Genomic DNA, 19,452 nt, shown 5'->3' on the forward strand with positions numbered 1-19,452 from the left:
AGATGGTTGTGAGATGCCGTGTGGGTTCTGGGAATTAAACCTGGGTCTCTGCAAGAGCAGCCAGTGCTCTTAACTGCTGAGCCATTTCTCCAGTCCCTCAAAAGATGATTTTTTTTTTTTTTAACTGTGAAGTTTTCCAGGAAAATTACTAAGATACTGGGGAAATGTCCCCAGTCTTTCTGGGAGAGATTTCCCAAATGGATGATTTAAAAATCACAAGAGCAGCTTGCTCTTCTCTTTCATAATACACATTCAAAGTAGACAACAAGCTGAGATATCAACGTGCCTGGCTAACAGGAGAGACATGAGAAAGGCCTGACCTCCCTTCCTGGAGGGTCTCAGGCATAGGAAGCAGGAGGCAGCCCAGCATGAATTGGGGCACAGCCCACCTAACAGCCCCTCAGGTTGTTCTTTGTAGCTTAAGACATTCACTTAAAGTTTTCATTTCTCAACTGGTTGAAGAGATCAATTGCTTGGCAGTCCCTCCCTCTGCCCCCAAACAGCTGTTACTTCAAATATTATATAATTTCTTAGACAACATTTCACTATCGCCCAGAACCAGATAACCCCCAGCTCACTTCTCTGGGAAAAGAAAATTTAACTTCATTTTGGCAGAGAGTGAACAAAACGCTCTACACAGGTTGTTCGTGCATGTGCTGTTTATTTATGAATGCTTACAGAAAGAAAACATTCTAAGAAAACTCCAGGAAGCAGTGTGGAAATCACAGTAAGTTATTCTACGCTGCTGCCCCTCAGCTTACAAGTGATGTATCCCAGGTGCTGGTGAGGCGTCTAAACTAGAGTGCTGTCTAAGCCCTCCACAGGTGGAGCACAAGCTAACTCAAGTCCTGGGCCCTGTGGAGTGCACCTGGGCTTCCTGTGCCTTCCTCACACTGGCCTCTCTACCCTATCCCGCCCTTCTTAAGAGGGTTGGTGACCTGGGCCCAAGCTCCAAATGCTCAGGAGCCCAACTGAAGCCTGGGGAAGGCAGAGGACAGTTCAGAATCGGATTCTGACATGATCTGGCTTGAGATCTATCAGGAGGGGCAGCTCTTCATCTGTTCTGTAGGATGAGATCTTCCAGATTTCTCAGCCTGGGAGAATCATTATTTCCTAAGATTTGAATGCTATGCAGATAAGAAGAAAAAATAATTACCAAAAGTGAACAACTGGGCTGGGGGGAGATGTTCTTTCTGACTCTTGAGGCTCAGGAGCGGGGTGCCCGGGCCACCCATCCTACCTTTCCAAAGTGGGTAGGGAGGGAAAAGTGCCTAATTCTGAGAAGGTTGCCCACACAGCTCAAGGGAAGGCCCAGTGACCTCTGCACCAGAAAACACTCGAAAGAGAAGGGACAGAAAGGGAACCTACTCTAGGGACGTCATCAAGAAAGACTGCCAAGGACAAAATAAATGTGACCCAAGACCAGTGAAATTCCTCACGGGGAAGCCATTCCTCTTGTTCCACTTGTGGCACTGGCAACCAAACCCTGGGCCTTGTACACTGTAGGCCCCATCCCAAACCTGAGCCTGTAACGTTTAAACTCGTTTCGTTGTTTTGTTTGTGCCAGACTGGGCATGGGAGTGGGCACCTTTGATCCCAGCACTTGGGAGACAGAGGCAGGCCGATGACAGTGAGTTAAAGGCCAGCTGGTTTACAAAGAGAGTGCCAGGGCAGTAGGAGCTACAGAGTGAGACCCTCCATCAATTAATTAGTAAAAACAAAACATAAAATAAGTGGAAACGGTAACAACCATTTAATAAGCCAACCAACCAACCCTGCCTTTCTCTAAACTTCTGACAAACTCAAGCGACCAGTGGAGCCCCGGCGAGCAGGAGGCCGGGCCGCGGCGCTCACCGACACCCCGTCGCTGTCGGGGGCGGCTCCAGGCTGAGGCCCGCCCCCGGGTGTCCCCCTCGGCCCGGCGCTCCGGCCCCTCCCTGGCCAGCAGAGCTGAGAGCCGGCGACCATGCACCGCGTCCGGCGGGCCCTGCTGCTGCGGCTGCCGCTCGCCCTGCTGGTGGCCGCGGGGGCCGGGGCGCGAGTGAGCGCGCCGCGGAGCCTGGCGTGGGGCCCGGGGCTGCAGGCCGCCGCCGTCCTGCCCGTGCGCTACTTCTTCCTGCAGTCGGTGGACTCGGACGGCCGGAACCTCACCAGCTCGCCGCCAGGTCAGCGCGGTCCCTGTGCCCACGCGTGGTCGTCTCCGCACTGCGGGGGTCGCCCTCCTTCCCCTCCCAGCGGCCCCTTCCCTGCTCCCTGACACCCACGGGGAGACGCCACCCAAGTCCGCTGGGTGACTGTCTGACTCAGAGGCCGGGCCACAGGTCCCGCGCCATGACCGACGTGAGGGTAAGTGGAGGGAATGGGGCCCGTGCTGTCCTGTGGGGCGCGGGGCGCGATCACGTGGCCTGCAGGGCGAGACTTCCTTCCGGACTCAGCAGCCCGCGCGTCACCCAGGCGCTCCGAGGCCCTCCGTGCAGGCCGTAACAATCAGTGAAACTTCGGCAGGGTCCTCCTCCCTCATCTGACTGCTGCTCTGGACTTGCCCAACTGGTTTCAAGTTGTTGCCAGTCAGGATTTGCTAATTTGCGTCTAAATGTAAGCCTGCTCCCAACGCATCGCATCCTGTTTTGCCTGCAAAAGAGACCCGAGTAATCCAGGGCCTCCACAGTGCAAATGGGAATTTCATGTCCTTGGAGGTCTCTGTGTATTTGGTAACCCTGGAGTAAAAGGAACATGGAAATGTCTGCCCATCAGAAAACTTGGGCCCGACCGAGAAAAGAGATAATAAACAGCTGACCTATCAGGGCACAGCACAGTTGCTACAGCAGGGTGTGTGTAGCGTGGTATGAACAGTGAGGACAGCCAGTAGGCCCTGGGATCTCTGGGAGGCTTTCGGGAGTAGGGGGTTTGGAAGCCCAGAAGGTTTTCTGGACATGCTTGCAGATGTGCAAAAGCAGAGACCGTGAGGACCAAGTGTTCAGAACAGGAGCCTGTGGGACACGGCTCAGATTCAAACCGTAACTCCGTCTCTCCAATTCTGTAATAGATAAATGTACCCAGATATGAACTCCTGTAGCTACAGCATGAGAGTAAGGATTTTTTTTCTCTAATTTTTAAATTCTTTTTCCCCATTACAGTTTTCTGCAGAGATTATGCGTTATTTATTTAGACTTTCATGGACAGGCGCATGTGCGTTTGCATATGCGCTGATCTGCTGTGGCTGGGGTTGTAGGCACTTGTGAGCCGCCTCATGTGGTTGCTGGGAGTTGAGCATGTGTGCTCTGGAGAGGAGGAAGCACTCCTAACCACCCAGCCCCAATGGATGGTAATGTTTCTATAGTGAGGGAAAAAAATCTTTTAAAAAAAATGCAGTGCATGGGTGGGTCCTGGAGTGTCCATGGCAGGGGTCAGACATGTCTGGAGGATGAGGTAGCCCTAGGGTTTAACACTTTGGTCTTATGGGATTCTCTAGTTGGTAATGCAGGGCCAGTACTTTCCGTGTAACTGCAGAGAGCTTTGACACACTGCCTAAGTGTCCTTGAAAGGAAAAGTATCAACCCCCAAGACCAAGTTCTCAGCATGAAGGCGATTTATTTGCTCCGGAGGGACAGAGGGTAGGGAATAAGAGACAAAGACAGGAGGACAGAGGATGAGGGAGAAGGGAAGTGGCCAAATAAGGTGCTGAGCTTTAAGGCTGTAATCTAACAGTTTCTAGCAAAGCAGAGGGAGCCGGGTGCAATGGTGCACGCCTTTAGTCCCAGCACCCAGGGAGGCAGAGGCAAGTGGAGCTCTGTGAGTTCGAGGCCAGCCTCGTCTACAGAGTGGTTTCCAGGACAGTCAAGGCTATATGGGAAACTCTGTGTCAACAACAAAAAAAGCAAGGCAGAGGGAATGGGAAAGAAAGGCAAGGCCAACCAGACACTTGTTTTCATTGCTACTTTAGAACTGTAATTTTGCTGCTGTTATGAATTGTAATGCAAATACCTGAAATCCAGGGTATGTAATATGTGACCCCGGTGAAAGAGTCATCCGATTCCACCCTCGTGAGAACCTGCCCACAGGTTGAGAACCACTGCCCTTGACTCAGCCTTTGCAATCATAAACTCCTAACTGTGGTGACCTGCACTAGACTCACACCAGACTGGCCCTGCCAACCGTCAGTTCAGTCACAGAGTAGGGAGGGCCTATGGGGCCCTATTCTCACTTTCTAGCGATCATTAGGTTCTGGGAGAGGGAAAGGCCTGCTTTAGTTGTGTGCCTGCTCTAGATCCCCTATTGAGCCCAGCTCTGAATCCATGGTCACACAGACAGCCCTGGGTGGGCACAGTGGACCACAAACAAGATCGAGACACGTGAATGTTAAAAAGAGATTTGTAGAAAAGGGAAAGGGGTAGACAAGGCCAGGAGGGGGTTGGAGAAGGCAGAGGGTGACAGTGGTCCGTATGTATCTAACAGTGGGAAACTGTCAAAGGGCAAAATTAATAAAAAAGGAACAGTTTCTCAGAAATGAGAATACTTAAATGGCATTAAATAACGTGTGTGTGTTTAACAGGGAGAAAGTTGAATTACTGCAGGGCCATTATCTCTATAGAGTGTGGAGTCTTAACCACCCACGCTTGAATGTTACTCAGAGGAGAAAAGACCAAGCAGGCGAAATGTTGCTTTCTCAAATGAGTTGATCCACTGTCGTTTTTGAATGGCTGGTGAACCCCATATTAAGCCAGAGCCTTGGCTTAAGGATGGGCCAGACATAGTTGCTGCCCTCAAAGATCTTCCAGGCTGATATGAATGTGGTTTACTGTGAGACTGCAGGACAAAGGAATTTAGATACGAAGACACCTATGTAATCACTGGGGCATGATAATCAGGAAATGAGCTGGGCGCGGTGGTGCCTATAATCCCAGCCCTCCGGGAGGCAGAGGCAGGTGGATCTCTGTGAGTTCAAGGCCAGCCTGGTCTACTAAGTGAGTCCAGGACAGCCAAGGATGCACAGAGAACCCTGTGTCAAAAAAAAAAAAAAAAAAAAAAAAAAACAGAAACAAACCAAATCAAATAATCAGGAAACAGTAACGTTATTTATATTTCTTTTGCTCACAGGTCAAACACAGTTCAAAGTAGCAGTAAAATCCCTTTCACCTAGAGAGTCAGCCCGTATTTATGTCCCTAAACCTTTGGACAGAAACGATGGAACATTTTTGGTGAGGTACAGGATGCATGAGACGGTCCATGAAGGCCTCAGGATAGAGATCCTTTATGGTGGCGAGCATGTGGCTCAGTCTCCCTACACCCTGAAAGGTAAGTGTTACTAGTCACCTGACCCCACACTTAAGTGGAGTGTGTGCGTTTCAGATGGGTTGTTGTGGCCCTTCAGTCAAATTCGACAGGGTAAACATTGTCTATGTGCTCCCTGGAGCTCACATTTTTTTTTTCATTTTTGGCATTTTTAAAAATATCATTTTTCTGAGTTTAGAGAGCACTTTCTGCTCTTGCAGAGGACCTGGGTTCAGTTCCCAGCATCCGCAGGGTAGCTCACAATCATCTATAATTCCTGTTCTAGGGAATCCAATGTCCTCTTCTGACCTCTGCGGGTATTGTACACACACATGCAAGCACATACACCATACACATGAAATAAACCATAAAAAAATTTTTTTCTGCTTCATTTTGTATCATTCCCATTGCTATATCTTTAAGTTTGTTCATCTTTTTTCCTCTGAGGCCAAGTTATTCCTACTGCCATTAATCTCCAGTAGTGTATTTTTTTTTTATCTCTGACTCCATTTTTAATTTCTCTAAGCTTTATCTCCCGGATGTGGCAGAGTTAATTGGACATAAATTAATCCTTTTGAATTATGTTTTTACGATTTGTTAGATGAAACTGAGCCACGATTAATCTAGGGCTAATTATTCTCGACAACTAAGACACGTGCTCTGAAGCCCGGAGGATGCAGAGGCTCTCCCACCTGGCTGATGCAGCCCTCTGGGAGCTGTTCACTGACCCTCCAGGGTTGTTCTGGATGGCTCTTCCCTGCCCTGGTGGTTTCCTCTCATAGATGCCCTGATCACAGGCCAGGCTGGATGCTCACCCACAGACCCCTGCGTGTTTCTGGACTCTTCCATATTTACTCCTGCCTTCACATGCTCTGTATTCCCGTGCTCAGTTGCTTCGTCTGCTTCGTCTCCCCGCACGCTCAGCTCTTGAGAGTATTCAGCCCTGCCCATGCCCTCTTCCTGTAAGCAGCAAGTTGTGTGACCTGTGAGGCTTACCTTGCTAGAGTCTGCCTCCAGGACTCACTGTCCTTCATCACCTCCTGTCCATAGTCTGAAAACTGTGAGCCTGTAAGTCATGTCAGGCTCCATCCACCAGCGTCAAGTGAAAGAACAAGCTAGCGCCTCTTACTGCTCTAAAGTAGAAATCTTCAAGAAAAATCAGGCCTAATGATGTCATCTCAGCACTAGGCAGGTAAAGACAGGAGGGTCAGGACCAGCCTGGGCTACATGAGACTCTGTTTCCAAAGACCATAAATAGATCATCAAGAAAACTTAACATGGATGTGTCCTGAAATTATGGTAGATTCGTATACCTTGTTTTCTAAGTGTGTCTTCAGAAAAGGCCTGTGCATTCAACTGCCCAGGGCACACTTGATAGACCCCATTGGGTTATTCTTTCCTCTGAGATGTGCCAACCAAGGGAGCCTTAGAGACCTTGAGGGAAAGTCCTCCGTTTTCTCAGACTTACTGTTTCCACGAAGCACTCCCTTTCCGTGCTAACCTGTGATTATTTTATATTCATCGCTTCCACCTCACCAGAAGCGAATGTCCCATCCAAGGGACTGGAGTGTGTTGGTTTGTCGGGAGCACATGCTGTGCAGGGTGCGGGTGCCTTGAAAGGGGGCAGAGGTGTGACCCTGATGTAATTACTCCACCGCCGATTGGCCTAAGATAGATTTGCCTCGCAGTCGTTTCCAGGTGTGCAGAGTTTTCATCCGGTGCTCACGTCCCCTTCTGTCACGGTGTGTGCTAACTCAGGGTGGCATTGTGTGTGTGTGTCACCCCCCAGGACCCGTGTACCACGAGTACTGTGACTGTCCAGAAGAGGACCCTCACGTCTGGCAGAAAACTCTGTCCTGTCCGGCCAAGGAACCACAGATCGAGCAGGATTTTTCTTCCTTCCCCAGCATCAGTCTCCAGCAGATGCTGAAGGAAGTCCCCAAAAGATTTGGGGACGAGCGGGGTGCTGTTGTTCATTACACAGTTCTCAATAACCGCATCTACCGGAGGTCTTTGGGGAAATACACAGACTTCAAAATGTTCTCTGATGAAATTTTGCTGTCGCTGGCAAGGAAGGTATGAAAATGAATGACCTGGGTCCAGAAATGTTACATACTTAGAAAGATAACGACTGATGACAGTAGATTTCAGGGCTCAGAAACGTGTCTCGAAATGTGCATAAGTCTCCTACCTTCGCAGATGGCTGCTTCCTGTAAGATTTAAATTAAGCTGTGCTTGGTGGCTCTTGCCTGAAATCCCAGCACTCAGGTTCATGAGACTTCAGTATAAGCTAGAATATACCAGGACAGAGCATAAGTCTTGTTCTGTGGTCTAGAGATTCTGGTAAACTTAGTCATGATGTGAGTGTGTGTGGGGTGTAGAGATTTGGGCGGCTATTCAAGTTAGGGCAGGGTAGGGTCAGAATGCCTAATAAGGGAACTGATGGCCCATTCCAAGCAAGAGATGGCAAGGACCTCAACTGAGTATCAATCGTGGATACGGAAACGGGACAGAGGCCTCTAGAGGCAGAGGTGGCAGAGGGCACAGTGAAGGGACAGTGGCTTAGGATCAACCGCAAGCTGTTGCACATTCACACTCTCTGTACACGCCCACTTCTGTAACATCACCTTGTAAACGCCACCTCGGGAGAGGTAGCCAGCTTCCAGTTAAGTGAGCGTGTCATATACTGCCCTCACCTAGGACCTTCTGACATACAGTGACCACGAGGCCTTCTTCTCCCCCATCCCACCGTCTTCAGTGGTCTCCTGGATTAGAAGTTCTTCAGAGTGCCAGGCTGGGGAGGTGGCGCAGTCAAGGGCTTGCTGTGTAAATGTTAGGACCCGAGTCTAATCCTCTGAACCCACATGAAAAAGGCCAGTGGTGATGGTGTGTGCTCGTGTTCCCAGTGTGAGGAAGGAGAGACAGGTGGGTCCTGAAGGCTCAGAGCTTAACCTCCGCAGACCCTGTGAGCAACTCTCTCAGGCTGTGAGAGACCAGGTCTCAAAAAAACAAGGTAGACGGCTCTTGAGGAAAATGATCAGAGATTGACCACAGCCTGTCCTATACCCACAGGTGCGCGCGCACGGACAGGACACGCATGCACACATGCACACGCACGCACACGTGCGTACACACACAGCCAAGAGACTGAGGCGTCCGATACCTCCCAGCACTAATGCTAATGTGCTTTTGTTTTTGTAGGTCACCCTCCCAGATTTAGAATTTTATATTAACCTGGGAGATTGGCCGTTGGAGCATCGAAAGGTCAATGACACCCCCAGCCCTATACCTATCATTTCGTGGTGTGGCTCCTTGGATTCAAGGGACATTATCCTTCCCACGTATGATGTCACCCACTCCACACTTGAAGCAATGAGGGGTGTCACAAATGATCTCCTCTCTGTTCAGGGAAATACAGGTAAGTCAAGGCTAATTCTCTAGGGGAAATCTTAAGTGTGAAAAAAAGGTAAAGAGAAAGTTTAACCAGAAATAATAAATGCATAAGCTTAGTCATTCTTACTTCTCACTAAGAAAAATGCTTGACTAGCATGTACAAGGGACCAGGCTCCACTTCCAGCATGACAAAGCAGGTACAGGCACCCCAAGGCTGAAAGATGACGTTTAGGACTCTACTAAATTGAAAATTAAAAACACATATTTGGGGGCAATAATGCCCAAGCCTATATGCATGGAGTCTCCTTAATCATTTGTAAACATATTTTCAAGTCTGCACTTGGTTATACTTATATGAAAATTTGGGGCAGAAATTAAAGATACTTAAAGAATATGTATATTTGGTAAACTTGTTACTTAATTCTGACTCCAATGCTTTTTATTAATGGAGGAAATGAGAGCAGATTCTAAAAAACATAATAGGATTGTGATCGTGGTGTAATTTGGGCATCATGAGCCCATCCTCCAACACTTTGTAAGGAATTCTCTCATTCCATTTTTCTGTACTTCTTGAGTCTTTAAAACTAGAATACCTTCTCTCTTTTTATGAGTCCTTTCATTTTGATACAGTACCCTTTTTGAAACTCATTGGGCTGCAAACATTTTGCTCCTTTTTCAGCCTCTATTTCTCTTTAATGTCATTTGGTGGACAAGATCAGAGATTTGTGCAAAGTACCTAAAGATGAGAACAGATAATAAAAGTAAGATGAAGACAATATGAAATAAAAATGGGCCTACTTTGAATTTGATAGCAGTGAATTTCTGAAAAGTATGCTGAGAAGATTGAATCCCCCGATTTCTACCTTCTGATATCTTGGATGTGCTGAGTCTTTAGAATAAAGACTTTAGAATAATAAGATATTTTGTCAGAGGTTGGAATTTCCCTTCTACAAAAGAGAAGATACAGCTGGGCATGGTAACTCATGCCTGTAATCCTAGCTCCTGGAAGCCTAAGGCAGGAGGATTGTTGTTAGTTAAGAGAGCCGTCTGGGCTACATAGCCAGGAGCAGACCAGCCAGGGTATACAGCAAGAGCCTGTCTCAAACTCCTTATATACCCGTGTGAGGGTAGTGGGCCGTATTAACTGCATTTAACAGAACAGTGTCTTCCCTGTGGCTGAGCTGGAGAGATGGGCAAGAGCACTCACTGCTCTTCAAGAAGGCCCAGGTTCCATTCCCAACACCTACTGGATGACTCCTAACCGTGTGTTAATTCCAGTCCAAGGGATCTGACTCCCTCCTCTGGCCTCTGTGGGCACCTCATGTGTGCAGTGCACAGACATATATAAAATACTCGTTCATGTAAAATAAAAATAAGGGGAAAATGGACTAAAAATCTGTTGGAGTTACTTAGCCATGTAGTTTTCCGCTGACATCATATACGAACAAAGCTCATGTGTGCTTTGTGGAACATGAAAGATGGAAGAAGCTATGGCCTTGGAAGTGGACAAATAAGGAACCTCTTGTGCTTTGAGCTTGGTCTGGTAGTGAGTTGGCTACTTCCTGGTGTCATTCTACAGGAAATGGCAGTACCTGTGTGAGCTGTTCTTGGCAGGTAAATGGGAGGGGCTGGGGCAAACAGGACGGTCTCAGAAGCATCTCTGGCAAAAGGAGACTTGGCCCAGATATTTTGGAAACAGCATCTGTGTTACAAAGTGAGCTTGTGAACAGCATCAGCACATAAATGGCAATGGTGGATTAAAGGTCATTGTACTGTCTTATGATTTCAGAATCTTAATCATCATTTTTTATGGCCTCAAACTTCTAGGGCCTTCCTGGATCAATAAAACAGAGAAAGCTTTCTTCCGAGGTAGAGATAGCCGGGAAGAGAGGCTGCAGTTGGTACAGCTGTCCAAAGAAAATCCACAGCTGCTAGATGCAGGAATTACAGGATATTTCTTTTTCCAAGAGAAAGAAAAAGAGCTTGGAAAAGCCAAGTTGATGGGTTTCTTTGATTTCTTTAAGGTATGAGTCTTCCTACGGCTATGAAGTGATAAACTGTGTCCAAAGTCTACGAAACAGGTGGTCCAGGCAGGATGCCTTGGTTTGTGAGCTAACTTTGCTTTCAGACTTTCCTGTCAGACCGAGGAAATCACAGAGCTCTGGCAGTCTGTCTGTCTCTGTTAATTTTGATCACCAAATAATGTAGAACTGTATTTAATGCTTAGAGTAAATGTGAGGTTTGGGTGTATTTATTGTAGCTTTTCCCTTTGATTTAATAAGCTGGAAAGATAAGTGTCTTTTACACGGAGTGATCTCGAGTGTCCTTGGTAAATGAAGAGAGCATTCATTTTTATGTATGCAAAATAGGAGCCAGAGCAAGGAGTTCAGGACCTGCTTATATTCCCTTCTTCATTGTCTCTTAGTGACTCTGCTGTCCCCTGCTGCCTGCCATGTTCTTTTACTCTCTTCTTGTATTGACTTGTGCGTGTGTGTGTGTGTGTGTGTGTGTGTGTGTGTGTGTGTGTATTGGAATTTGTACATACATGTATATATGTGATATGGTGTGCATGTGTGTATTTGTGTTGCGTGTACACACACATGTATGTGCCCCTCACTTCTTTAGAATTTAGAGCTGGCTAGGAAACACGTGGTATTGATCATTTAAGAAATTGTTAGGCGGTTAGGGTGTAGCCCAGTGCGGAGGGCTTCTGTTGCATGTGTGAGGCATAGATGCAATCTCCACCACTGAGAAGGAAAGAGAGGGAGAATGGAAGGGAGAATGGGAGGGAGGAGCTGGGTCACCATATGTAGAAATGGATCATCTTCATCTCCGGGGTTTTACGAAGAAAAGCACAGCAAACTCGCGTTCAGAATGTAGGTTTATACATTTCTCTGTGTACTGGTTTTCTCACTTGTTTAAAAAAAAATACCTCATAATTAAATTGATAAATGCTTTTGAAATCAAAACTTACTAATACAATATAAGCCAGCAAAATAACTACTTCTCCAGGTTCCTCTCAACTATTTTATACACCTCTCTCTCTCTGTCTTTCTGTGTGTGTGTGTGTGTGTGTGTGTGTGTGTGTGTGATTCAGATGACTCCTTACCAGAGTTAATTCTCTCCCTTTACCCTGTGGGTCCTGGGAATTGAACTTGAGGACCAGAGGAGCTGGTCTGGCAGCCAGCTCCTCTACTCATGGAGCTACCTTAGCTACAGTTTACAGGCTGCTAAGATATAAATTCTGTTGTATGTAAACTCTAGTTTACCAGCCAGTAAACCATTAGAGACAGTGCCTTTCTGTTTGGTGGGCTTAGTATAAGGAACAAATGAAATAGTTTATACATGAAATTTAGAACGTTTTAATACCTGCTCTGGTTACGGAAGTCTAGACTCTGCCCTTCACACATGTAATTGAAACGGGCTCTTGTTCCTGTCCTAAAATTTCCCATAAAGGAGCTGTTAAAGGCTGGTTATCATTTTTATACAAAGAGAAAATAAAAAGTAAATGAAATGCATACACAGATGTGGGAAAATGTGTATTTAATTTTAAAGTGCTGGCGAGAAGCAGAAGGAAAACAAATGGCTTTATGAGATTTTGTTTTTCTTTTACTCTTCTAGTACAAGTACCAGGTGAATGTGGATGGGACTGTGGCCGCATACAGGTACCCATACCTCATGCTTGGGGACAGCCTGGTTCTGAAGCAGGAGTCTCCATACTATGAACACTTCTACGGGGCTCTGAAGCCTTGGAAACACTACATTCCCATTAAAAGAAACCTCAGTGATTTACTAGAAAAGGTGAAATGGGCCAAGGTATGTTTCAAGCAATTTTTCTTTCTTTGGGCAATGATAAGGTTATTAATATGGGAAAGCTGTGTTCTGTCAGGACCTAATGTAATGAAATCAAATCAAAGGAAGTAGGATTTTCCGAAAAATATGTTCCTTTAAATAGCAAAAGAAAGGAAATCGGGTCGGAGAGGTAGCTGATCAGTTAAGAGTACTTGCTGCTCTTCCGAAGGACCTTGGTTTGGCTTCCTGTGTCACCCTGGACAGCTCTCAGTGACCTGTAACTCAGATCCAGGGGCTCAGATGGCCTGTTCTGGCTTCTGTCGTGGCACTCATGCATGCACAAGCCCACATCAGGTACACATAAACACATATGTACAAGAGTAAGAAAGGAGCTGGACGTGGCGGCACACATTTTTAATCCCAGCACCAAAGGAGGCAGATCTCTGTGAGTTCAAGGCAGCCTGGTCTACGTAGTGAGTTCAGGACAGCCAGGGCTACACAGAGAAACCCAAAAATTAAATAAGGAAATAAAAACAGAGAGAGAGAGAGGAAGGACCTCAGAATCATTTTGTATACCCTCTATCAATATTGTTGAAGGTTAGATTTGAAGTCTAGTGTTGTATATAATATATCTTTTCTAAATGAATCACTATTTGCACTTCTATATGCAAAACAATAACACACACAATGTAAATAGTAGATTGAAAAGACCAGAGTTGAAAGGCTTTGTATATAAAGAGAACATTTCAGGCAACTATGATACTCTTTTTCATATAGGAAAAAAACCCACAAGTCCTTACCCAACATAAGCTACACAGCATCCCAAGAACATAAAACAGGGATTCTTTTTCTTAAGGAATAACATTTAAAACTATTGGGGTTTACTATGAAGCTATAAAAATTTATCCTTCCATTATAATTTTTTTTTATTTTTAAGTTTTAAGAAGTAAGATTTGGTTATGGAAATAATGAATCAGAATCATTGTTCTGGCTTTTCCTAAGATCCACAATTTGCCAGCAAATAGCTTTTCATATCAGTTTGTATGCACAAAACAAGCATTTCCCATGACTCTAATTAGGAGCATTAGTTCTTCCTGGCTCTACAGCCTGTGAGTACTAAAGAGTGAATAATTTTTTTATTACAACATTATAGTCCCTTGTGACAAAACTTTTTGCCACTGACTGTATATTTAAATGAAGTTTTATGAAAACATTTTTATTATTTTAATTTTACACATGTCAGTATAAGAATCTGTGCGCGTGAGCAAAGACGCCCTCAAAGGCCAGAGGCCTCAGGTGCCCAGGAGCTGAAGTTGAGAACCACCGAGGTGGCTGCCAGTCCTTTGCAAGAGTGGTACTCACAACTGCCAAGCCATCTCCCCAGCCCCAAAGCTTTTATTTTATTTTATTTTGGTTTTTTAAGACAGGGTTTCTCTGTGTAGCCCTGGCTGTCCTGGACTCACTCTGTACACTAGGCTGTCCTGGAACTCAGAGGTCTGCAGCCCCGCATTTGAGCCATTTGAACTTGGAAATTGATTCATTGTGTACTTCGGCAGAGAGGGCTGCTGGGAGATGAGGACCCCTGGTTCTCTCCATGGGTAGCAACGAAAGCACCAGAATAGTCACAGAAGAGGCCTGTGAGTGCTGTGGGGTCAGGCCCCACACCTGTCTTTGCTCTTTAACAGACATTGACTAACTTCTCCCATGGCCTCCCTTGTAAGGTAGAGCCCACTGTAGGTGCCCTCCCACCCCACCCCCGTGCTTCTTAGGGCCACCTCCCCTGGCTCACTCTCACCTGCACTTAGCTTTCTTGGTGGGCTGCTGCAGTAACTTTGATTTTTATTGTTTGCCATTTAGGAAAACGATGAAGAGGCGAAGAAGATCGCGAAAGAAGGGCAGTTAGCTGCTAGGGACCTGCTCCAGCCGCCCAGGCTTTACTGCTACTATTATAGAGTACTGCAGGTCAGTTCAGAGCGTCTGTCCTGCTGGCTCAGGGGTCCGTGGACCACGTGTGTGGACTGGACACTTTGTGCCGTGCTTCCTGCGGGGATCAGGGGCAGCTTGTGGAAAGAATGTGGGTTCAGCTGAGACCCTGGGAAGAAAGGACCAGTGCTGACTCCCTCTGGAGCCACCACACTCTTGTTTTGTTTTTGGCTTTGTGCGTGTGTGTTTTGGTTTGGTTTGGTTTGGTGTGTTTTTTTAATTGAGGTGTGGCCTTGGCTGTCCTAGAACTAGCTTTGTAGATCAGGCTAGCTTTGAACTCACAGGCAGCCTCCTGCCTCTTTCTCCTGAGTGCTGGGGTTAAAGGCGAGCACTACCACTGCCCAGCCTAATGCACATTTGTAATCTTTTATGATCTGCATTATAAAAATAATGGAAATACGTAACAACGAGGACCCAAGTGAGGATGCTTAAATCTCACTCAGAAGGGGAAATAAAACAGACAGCGGAAGTGGCTGAAGAGAGAACAAGACAGAAGCCTAGCGTAGCTGTCCTCTGAGAGGCTCCACCCAGCAGCAGATGGTAAGACCCGGAGCCAAACATGGGGCAAAGCATAGGGAGTCTTGTGGAAGAGTGGAGGGAAGGATAGAAGGACCTGGAGGTCACAGGAGCCCACAAGAAGACCAACATAGCCAACTAACCAGGGCCTAGAGGGGCCTGTGGAGACTGAAGCCCCAACCAAGGACCATGCATGAGCCGGGCCTAGGCCTCCTACACAGATGTACCTGATGGACAGCTCAGGCTTCATGTGGATTCCCTAGTAAAGGGGAACAGGGGCTGTCTCTGACATGGACTCTGCCTGCTTTTTGATTACTTCTCCCTGGCTGGGCAGCAAGTATAAAAAAAAAAATGGAGGCTTAGAGCCCATGATGCTCCTCCATCTTGTCATTGTGCGCCCCCTGGTGGTTGATCCTTAGAGAAATAAAGGCCAATTGTGTAAACACAACCTTCTTGCCATCCATAGATGGGTTCCGTCCTCTCTACTAACCTAGTTTTAATCTTTTTTCAACTTTAATTCTATTCTATTTATTTATTTTGTGAGCTCAGTGGGAAAGGGTGAGCATAGTGCCCGAGGGATTCAGAGGACGGTTGATGGGGTTGGTTCTCTCCTTCCACCATGTAGGTTCCAGGGATTGAACCAGGGCTTTAATAAGGGTGGGCGTCAGGCACCTTCACTCACTCAGCCATCTTACCAGCCCTAGCTTTAATTTCAATGGTAGGTGTTTCTACCTTTAGCCTGTTGAGTGGGCTCACTGAGCTATACTGTTGTTTTGTTGGCATTAGCTCAGTACTAGGAGTAGAAGACCAAGTGGATACAGAGTAAATGGAGTGAAGGACTTGGTACATAGGGATGCTTATGGCCAGAGCAGGACACTGCACAGGCCTCTTGCCATGGCCCTGACTCCAGACCTGCAGGATGGATTGCAGCAGCCGTCTGCGCACTCCATCTGGAGAAGCACGCTATCTTAGCTTGCTACGAGAATTTAACAATAGAATATTCAGTGGAATTGAGAAAAAGTGCTAACTCCTTTTGTTTCAAGTAGGGGCGCTTAGCTCGGTATCTGTCTTTTCTAGAGTCGTCCCATTTACACTTTACACGGAAGCGTAGATTGGGATTCTGCCTGACTATGAGCTCTTAACACCAACGTTTATAGTAAAGAAATTTAAAATGTAACTATGAGACTAGAATGGGCCAGACCTTTGGTTTAGGTCTGGAACATCATGATTGAAGGAGGAGGAGTGCAGGAGGTGGGCTAGAGTGAAGCAGGAGCTAAAATAAACCTTCTGTTCTTTCCATACTTATTTCAGAAATATGCTGAGCGCCAGGCCAGCAAGCCCACGGTCCGTGATGGAATGGAACCTGTTCCCCAGCCAGATGACAGCGGGTCCATTTGCCAGTGCCACAGGAAGCTTCCAGAGAGGGAAGAGCTTTAAAGTGAGCCAGGTCCACACACCTTCGTATGCCGGCTGCATCTTTAAGACTTGTGAAAGATGCTAAGATGTGATGAGAAACCAGGCCTGGTGGATTAGGCTTACATCTGTAACCCCAGCACTCTGGAGGCAGAGGCGAGAGAATTCCACTAGTGCAAAGCCCACCTGAGCTACAGATGATTTCCAGGCCAGCCCAGACTACCCGGTTGGATCTTATCAAAAAGCCAGAATGAAGAATAAATGTAAAGAAATGCTAAGCATGTAATCCCACACTCGGGAGCCTGAGTCGGGATGATCATGAGTTTCAGTATTACCAAATACCTTTGAATATTCATTTATTTTGAGTGAAAACTGCTTATTTGAGTACCATAGTGGATAAAAAAGGCTTCTGAATCAACTGGCAATCTGTGAATGCCACAATCCCTGATTTGTTTCTGTATCAAAGATTTAAAACATAACTTTCACTGACTTTTACACTCAGTTATGAAGAGAAAAGTGTCTGGGAGACTTTTGTTTTCTCCTCACTCTGTAGTTTCTCCTCTTGCAAGCTGCTCTGGAAGCTTGGCGGTGGCAGCCTCCCTTTGGAAGATCTGATGAGGCTGGCTAAGGAACAAGTTGCCACTATTTAAAGTAGCATGGAGTCTGGAGGAACGTGCCACATCGTTAAAATTCTTTCTGCTAGGTTTTTGCCAGGACTTTAGTCAGAATTAGGAGGAAATTGTGTCCTACACTGGCAAGTCACAATCTGTCTTGGTTGTACACCTATTAAAGACGCCATACCTATTGAGGTAGATGGTGGCATCCCAGGGGTATGTATATTCTAGGAATATAACAAAAAAACAGTTGTCAGTGAGATCTTTAATTCTTCTTTTTTTTCTCCATCCAAGAGACCTTGAAAACTGCTACAGCCAGCGTTAGGAATCCTCTGTACTCTGCTTCACTAATAAGCAGATGACAGAGGCAGGTACTTATTCCTAGATCCACAGACCCTCCTCTCTTTCAGTAGGTTGATTTAACAGCCTATGGAAGCATTAAAATCAAGGTTTTGGAACTTTTCTCCACCTTGTAGGACAGGGTCAGGATCTAAGTCTCATACCATAAATACATTTCTAGTTCCTCAGAACATCATCAACTCAGCATGCAGTTTATGAAAGAATGCACTCTTAACACAAGAACTACCCACACTCCCAGAGTGAAAGCACTCCCTCATCTGAAGTCTTCACTTGGCCATATCTGTTCTCCTGAAGACCAAGAACACAAGAATTTATATTTTTAACTAGATCACAGTAGTGTATCATCGAGACAAATATCCCATCACCAATTTAAAGCCTCCCTGTGGGGTATGAAATAAAGGACAAGCTGTCCTGAGGCCACACCATGTGGCCTCTGACTTACATTGTGCATAGAGAATAGGGCTTATTGAGATCGGTGTCCGAAAAAAGGCTGCCTCCCTCATTTTGCCCTCTTTAACCCCAGGTCCAGAAAGCAAATGGTAGTTTGTTAGAGACACGTTAAGTCTTTTAAATTGTTGCCTTTGATGCTGAACAGTCCTCGAAGTTAAAAGCAAGAGACAAACCAGGCAGTTTCTATTGACTTGTCAGAGCTCCCATGATTCTAGCTTAAAGCGCCCCACCTTGGAGCATTTCACTGAAGACTTGGAAACATGAGCCTGCAGGGACATTTCACATTCAAACTAACAAGTCTATCAAGAAACCTAGATAACCCCACATCTCCCCAATTTGAGCATAGCCTTTGAAGTGAGTTTTACATGGCTTTTTGGTTTATTAACTTGGATGTATCTTGGTGAAACAACCTGGAATTTTAAGCCCTGATCCTTTCCCTTTCAACCCACCTATTATCCACATAGGCCATTAGCCACTTTTAATACTGAAATTTTTATTAAAATATATCTGGCTTTGGAGGCCATGAATTAAAAGAATAGAGGGAAATACCTGAGGGGGTGGGAGGGAGGAAAGGGGACAATGATAAAACTACATTTCAACTTTAACAAAAAAAAATTTCAATCTGACTTTTGAAAAGAGAGAATTAATGATACAAAGATAAAGTTGTGTTCATTCAAGTAAACTGTCTACAGTGTTTGTGGCCTCAAACACTGAGTGGCCATCACCCATCAATAGGGCATTGCCCACGTAGATGCAGACGAGTGGGGGAACGCAGTACCGCCACGGACAAGAACAAAGCAGTTTTAATTATGCAGTAGTGAAAACTTTCTGTGATGGGTTCAGTGAAAACCAAAGGCTCAGGATGTAGAACCTGAAAGCATTTTGCCAAAGACAAAAAGACAATGGTTGGGTTTAAAGGACAAACTGCCAGTGATGGGGAAGGTGTAAAGAGAAGGGAATTTTTGCTTTTTGCTTTATACCTTTCTATAATATCCAAATTGTTTTTTTGACTATGGATATAAATCAGATTATAAATTAAAATGTCAACATGGTAAAAGAATAAATGCACAGAGGGTATAAGAAGGAAAAATGAATATTTATGTTTTCCACAGTTCTATATTAAAAACCTATGTCTAGAATTTTGTCATGTGGATTTATTATATACTTTTTTTTTAATAAAACAAATTTTCTTAATAAAAATGGGAAGCTATTTATTTTGTCTTAAGAAAGATATACCTGTACCCTGGTATGTTTATGACTGACTTCATCTAAACTGATCGGGTTTTTTTTTTAAGATTTTATTTATTTTCTGTGTATGAGTGTTGCTTGCATATATGTAAGTACCCACACACATGCCTGGGGCCCACAGAGGCCAGAAAAGAGAGATTTCCTGGAGCCAAAGTTACAAGTGATTGTGAGCTGCCATGTGGGTGCTGGGAACTGAACCTGGGTCCTCTGCAAGAGCAGCCAGTGCTCTTCACACCTAAGCCCTCTCTCTAACGTTCATCTCCATTTCTTCATGAATAACTCAACTGAAACTGCTATTGTGGCCATTCTGTCCCTATTGGGCATAAATAGAAAAAAAAGTTTTACACCACCTTAAAAAACAAAAAACTAATTTTTAAAGCTCACAGCCACGGAGCGGGTGGTGGCAAACAAG

The 19,452-nt window shown here is 45.6% G+C and overlaps 1 protein-coding gene across 3 annotated transcripts; it reads left to right on the top strand.

Moving 5' to 3' along the window:
* The first annotated feature begins 653 nt into the window (after window positions 1–653).
* On the top strand, window positions 654–18,992 carry Poglut3 (protein O-glucosyltransferase 3). 3 transcript variants are annotated; one of them, XM_021638681.2, is made up of 8 exons: window positions 654–2,165; window positions 5,098–5,295; window positions 7,061–7,347; window positions 8,473–8,689; window positions 10,492–10,688; window positions 12,286–12,480; window positions 14,314–14,418; window positions 16,267–18,992. In XM_021638681.2, exons 1-8 carry the CDS (start codon window positions 1,967–1,969, stop codon window positions 16,390–16,392), a joined length of 1,524 nt encoding a protein of 507 aa, XP_021494356.1. In that variant the 5' UTR covers window positions 654–1,966; the 3' UTR covers window positions 16,393–18,992. The 3 variants fall into 3 exon arrangements, with proteins under 3 accessions (XP_021494356.1, XP_021494357.1, XP_060229882.1); XM_021638682.2 differs by having other exon boundaries at window positions 1,737–2,346; XM_060373899.1 differs by lacking the exon at window positions 654–2,165 and adding an exon at window positions 2,408–2,595.
* Window positions 18,993–19,452: the final 460 nt, after the last annotated feature.

Source organism: Meriones unguiculatus, chromosome 1 (genome assembly GCF_030254825.1).
Source record: "Meriones unguiculatus strain TT.TT164.6M chromosome 1, Bangor_MerUng_6.1, whole genome shotgun sequence".
Taxonomy (NCBI): Eukaryota; Metazoa; Chordata; class Mammalia; order Rodentia; family Muridae; genus Meriones; species Meriones unguiculatus.

Excerpts from the sequence above, each read along its gene's own strand:
- Poglut3 (XM_021638681.2), top strand. The coding sequence starts at position 1,967 with ATGCACCGCGTCCGGCGGGCCCTGCTGCTGCGGCTGCCGCTCGCCCTG. Across the intron at positions 5,296-7,060 it reads GTCTCCCTACACCCTGAAAG|GACCCGTGTACCACGAGTAC; the intron begins GTAAGTGTTACT and ends GTCACCCCCCAG. Across the intron at positions 12,481-14,313 it reads AAAAGGTGAAATGGGCCAAG|GAAAACGATGAAGAGGCGAA; the intron begins GTATGTTTCAAG and ends TTTGCCATTTAG.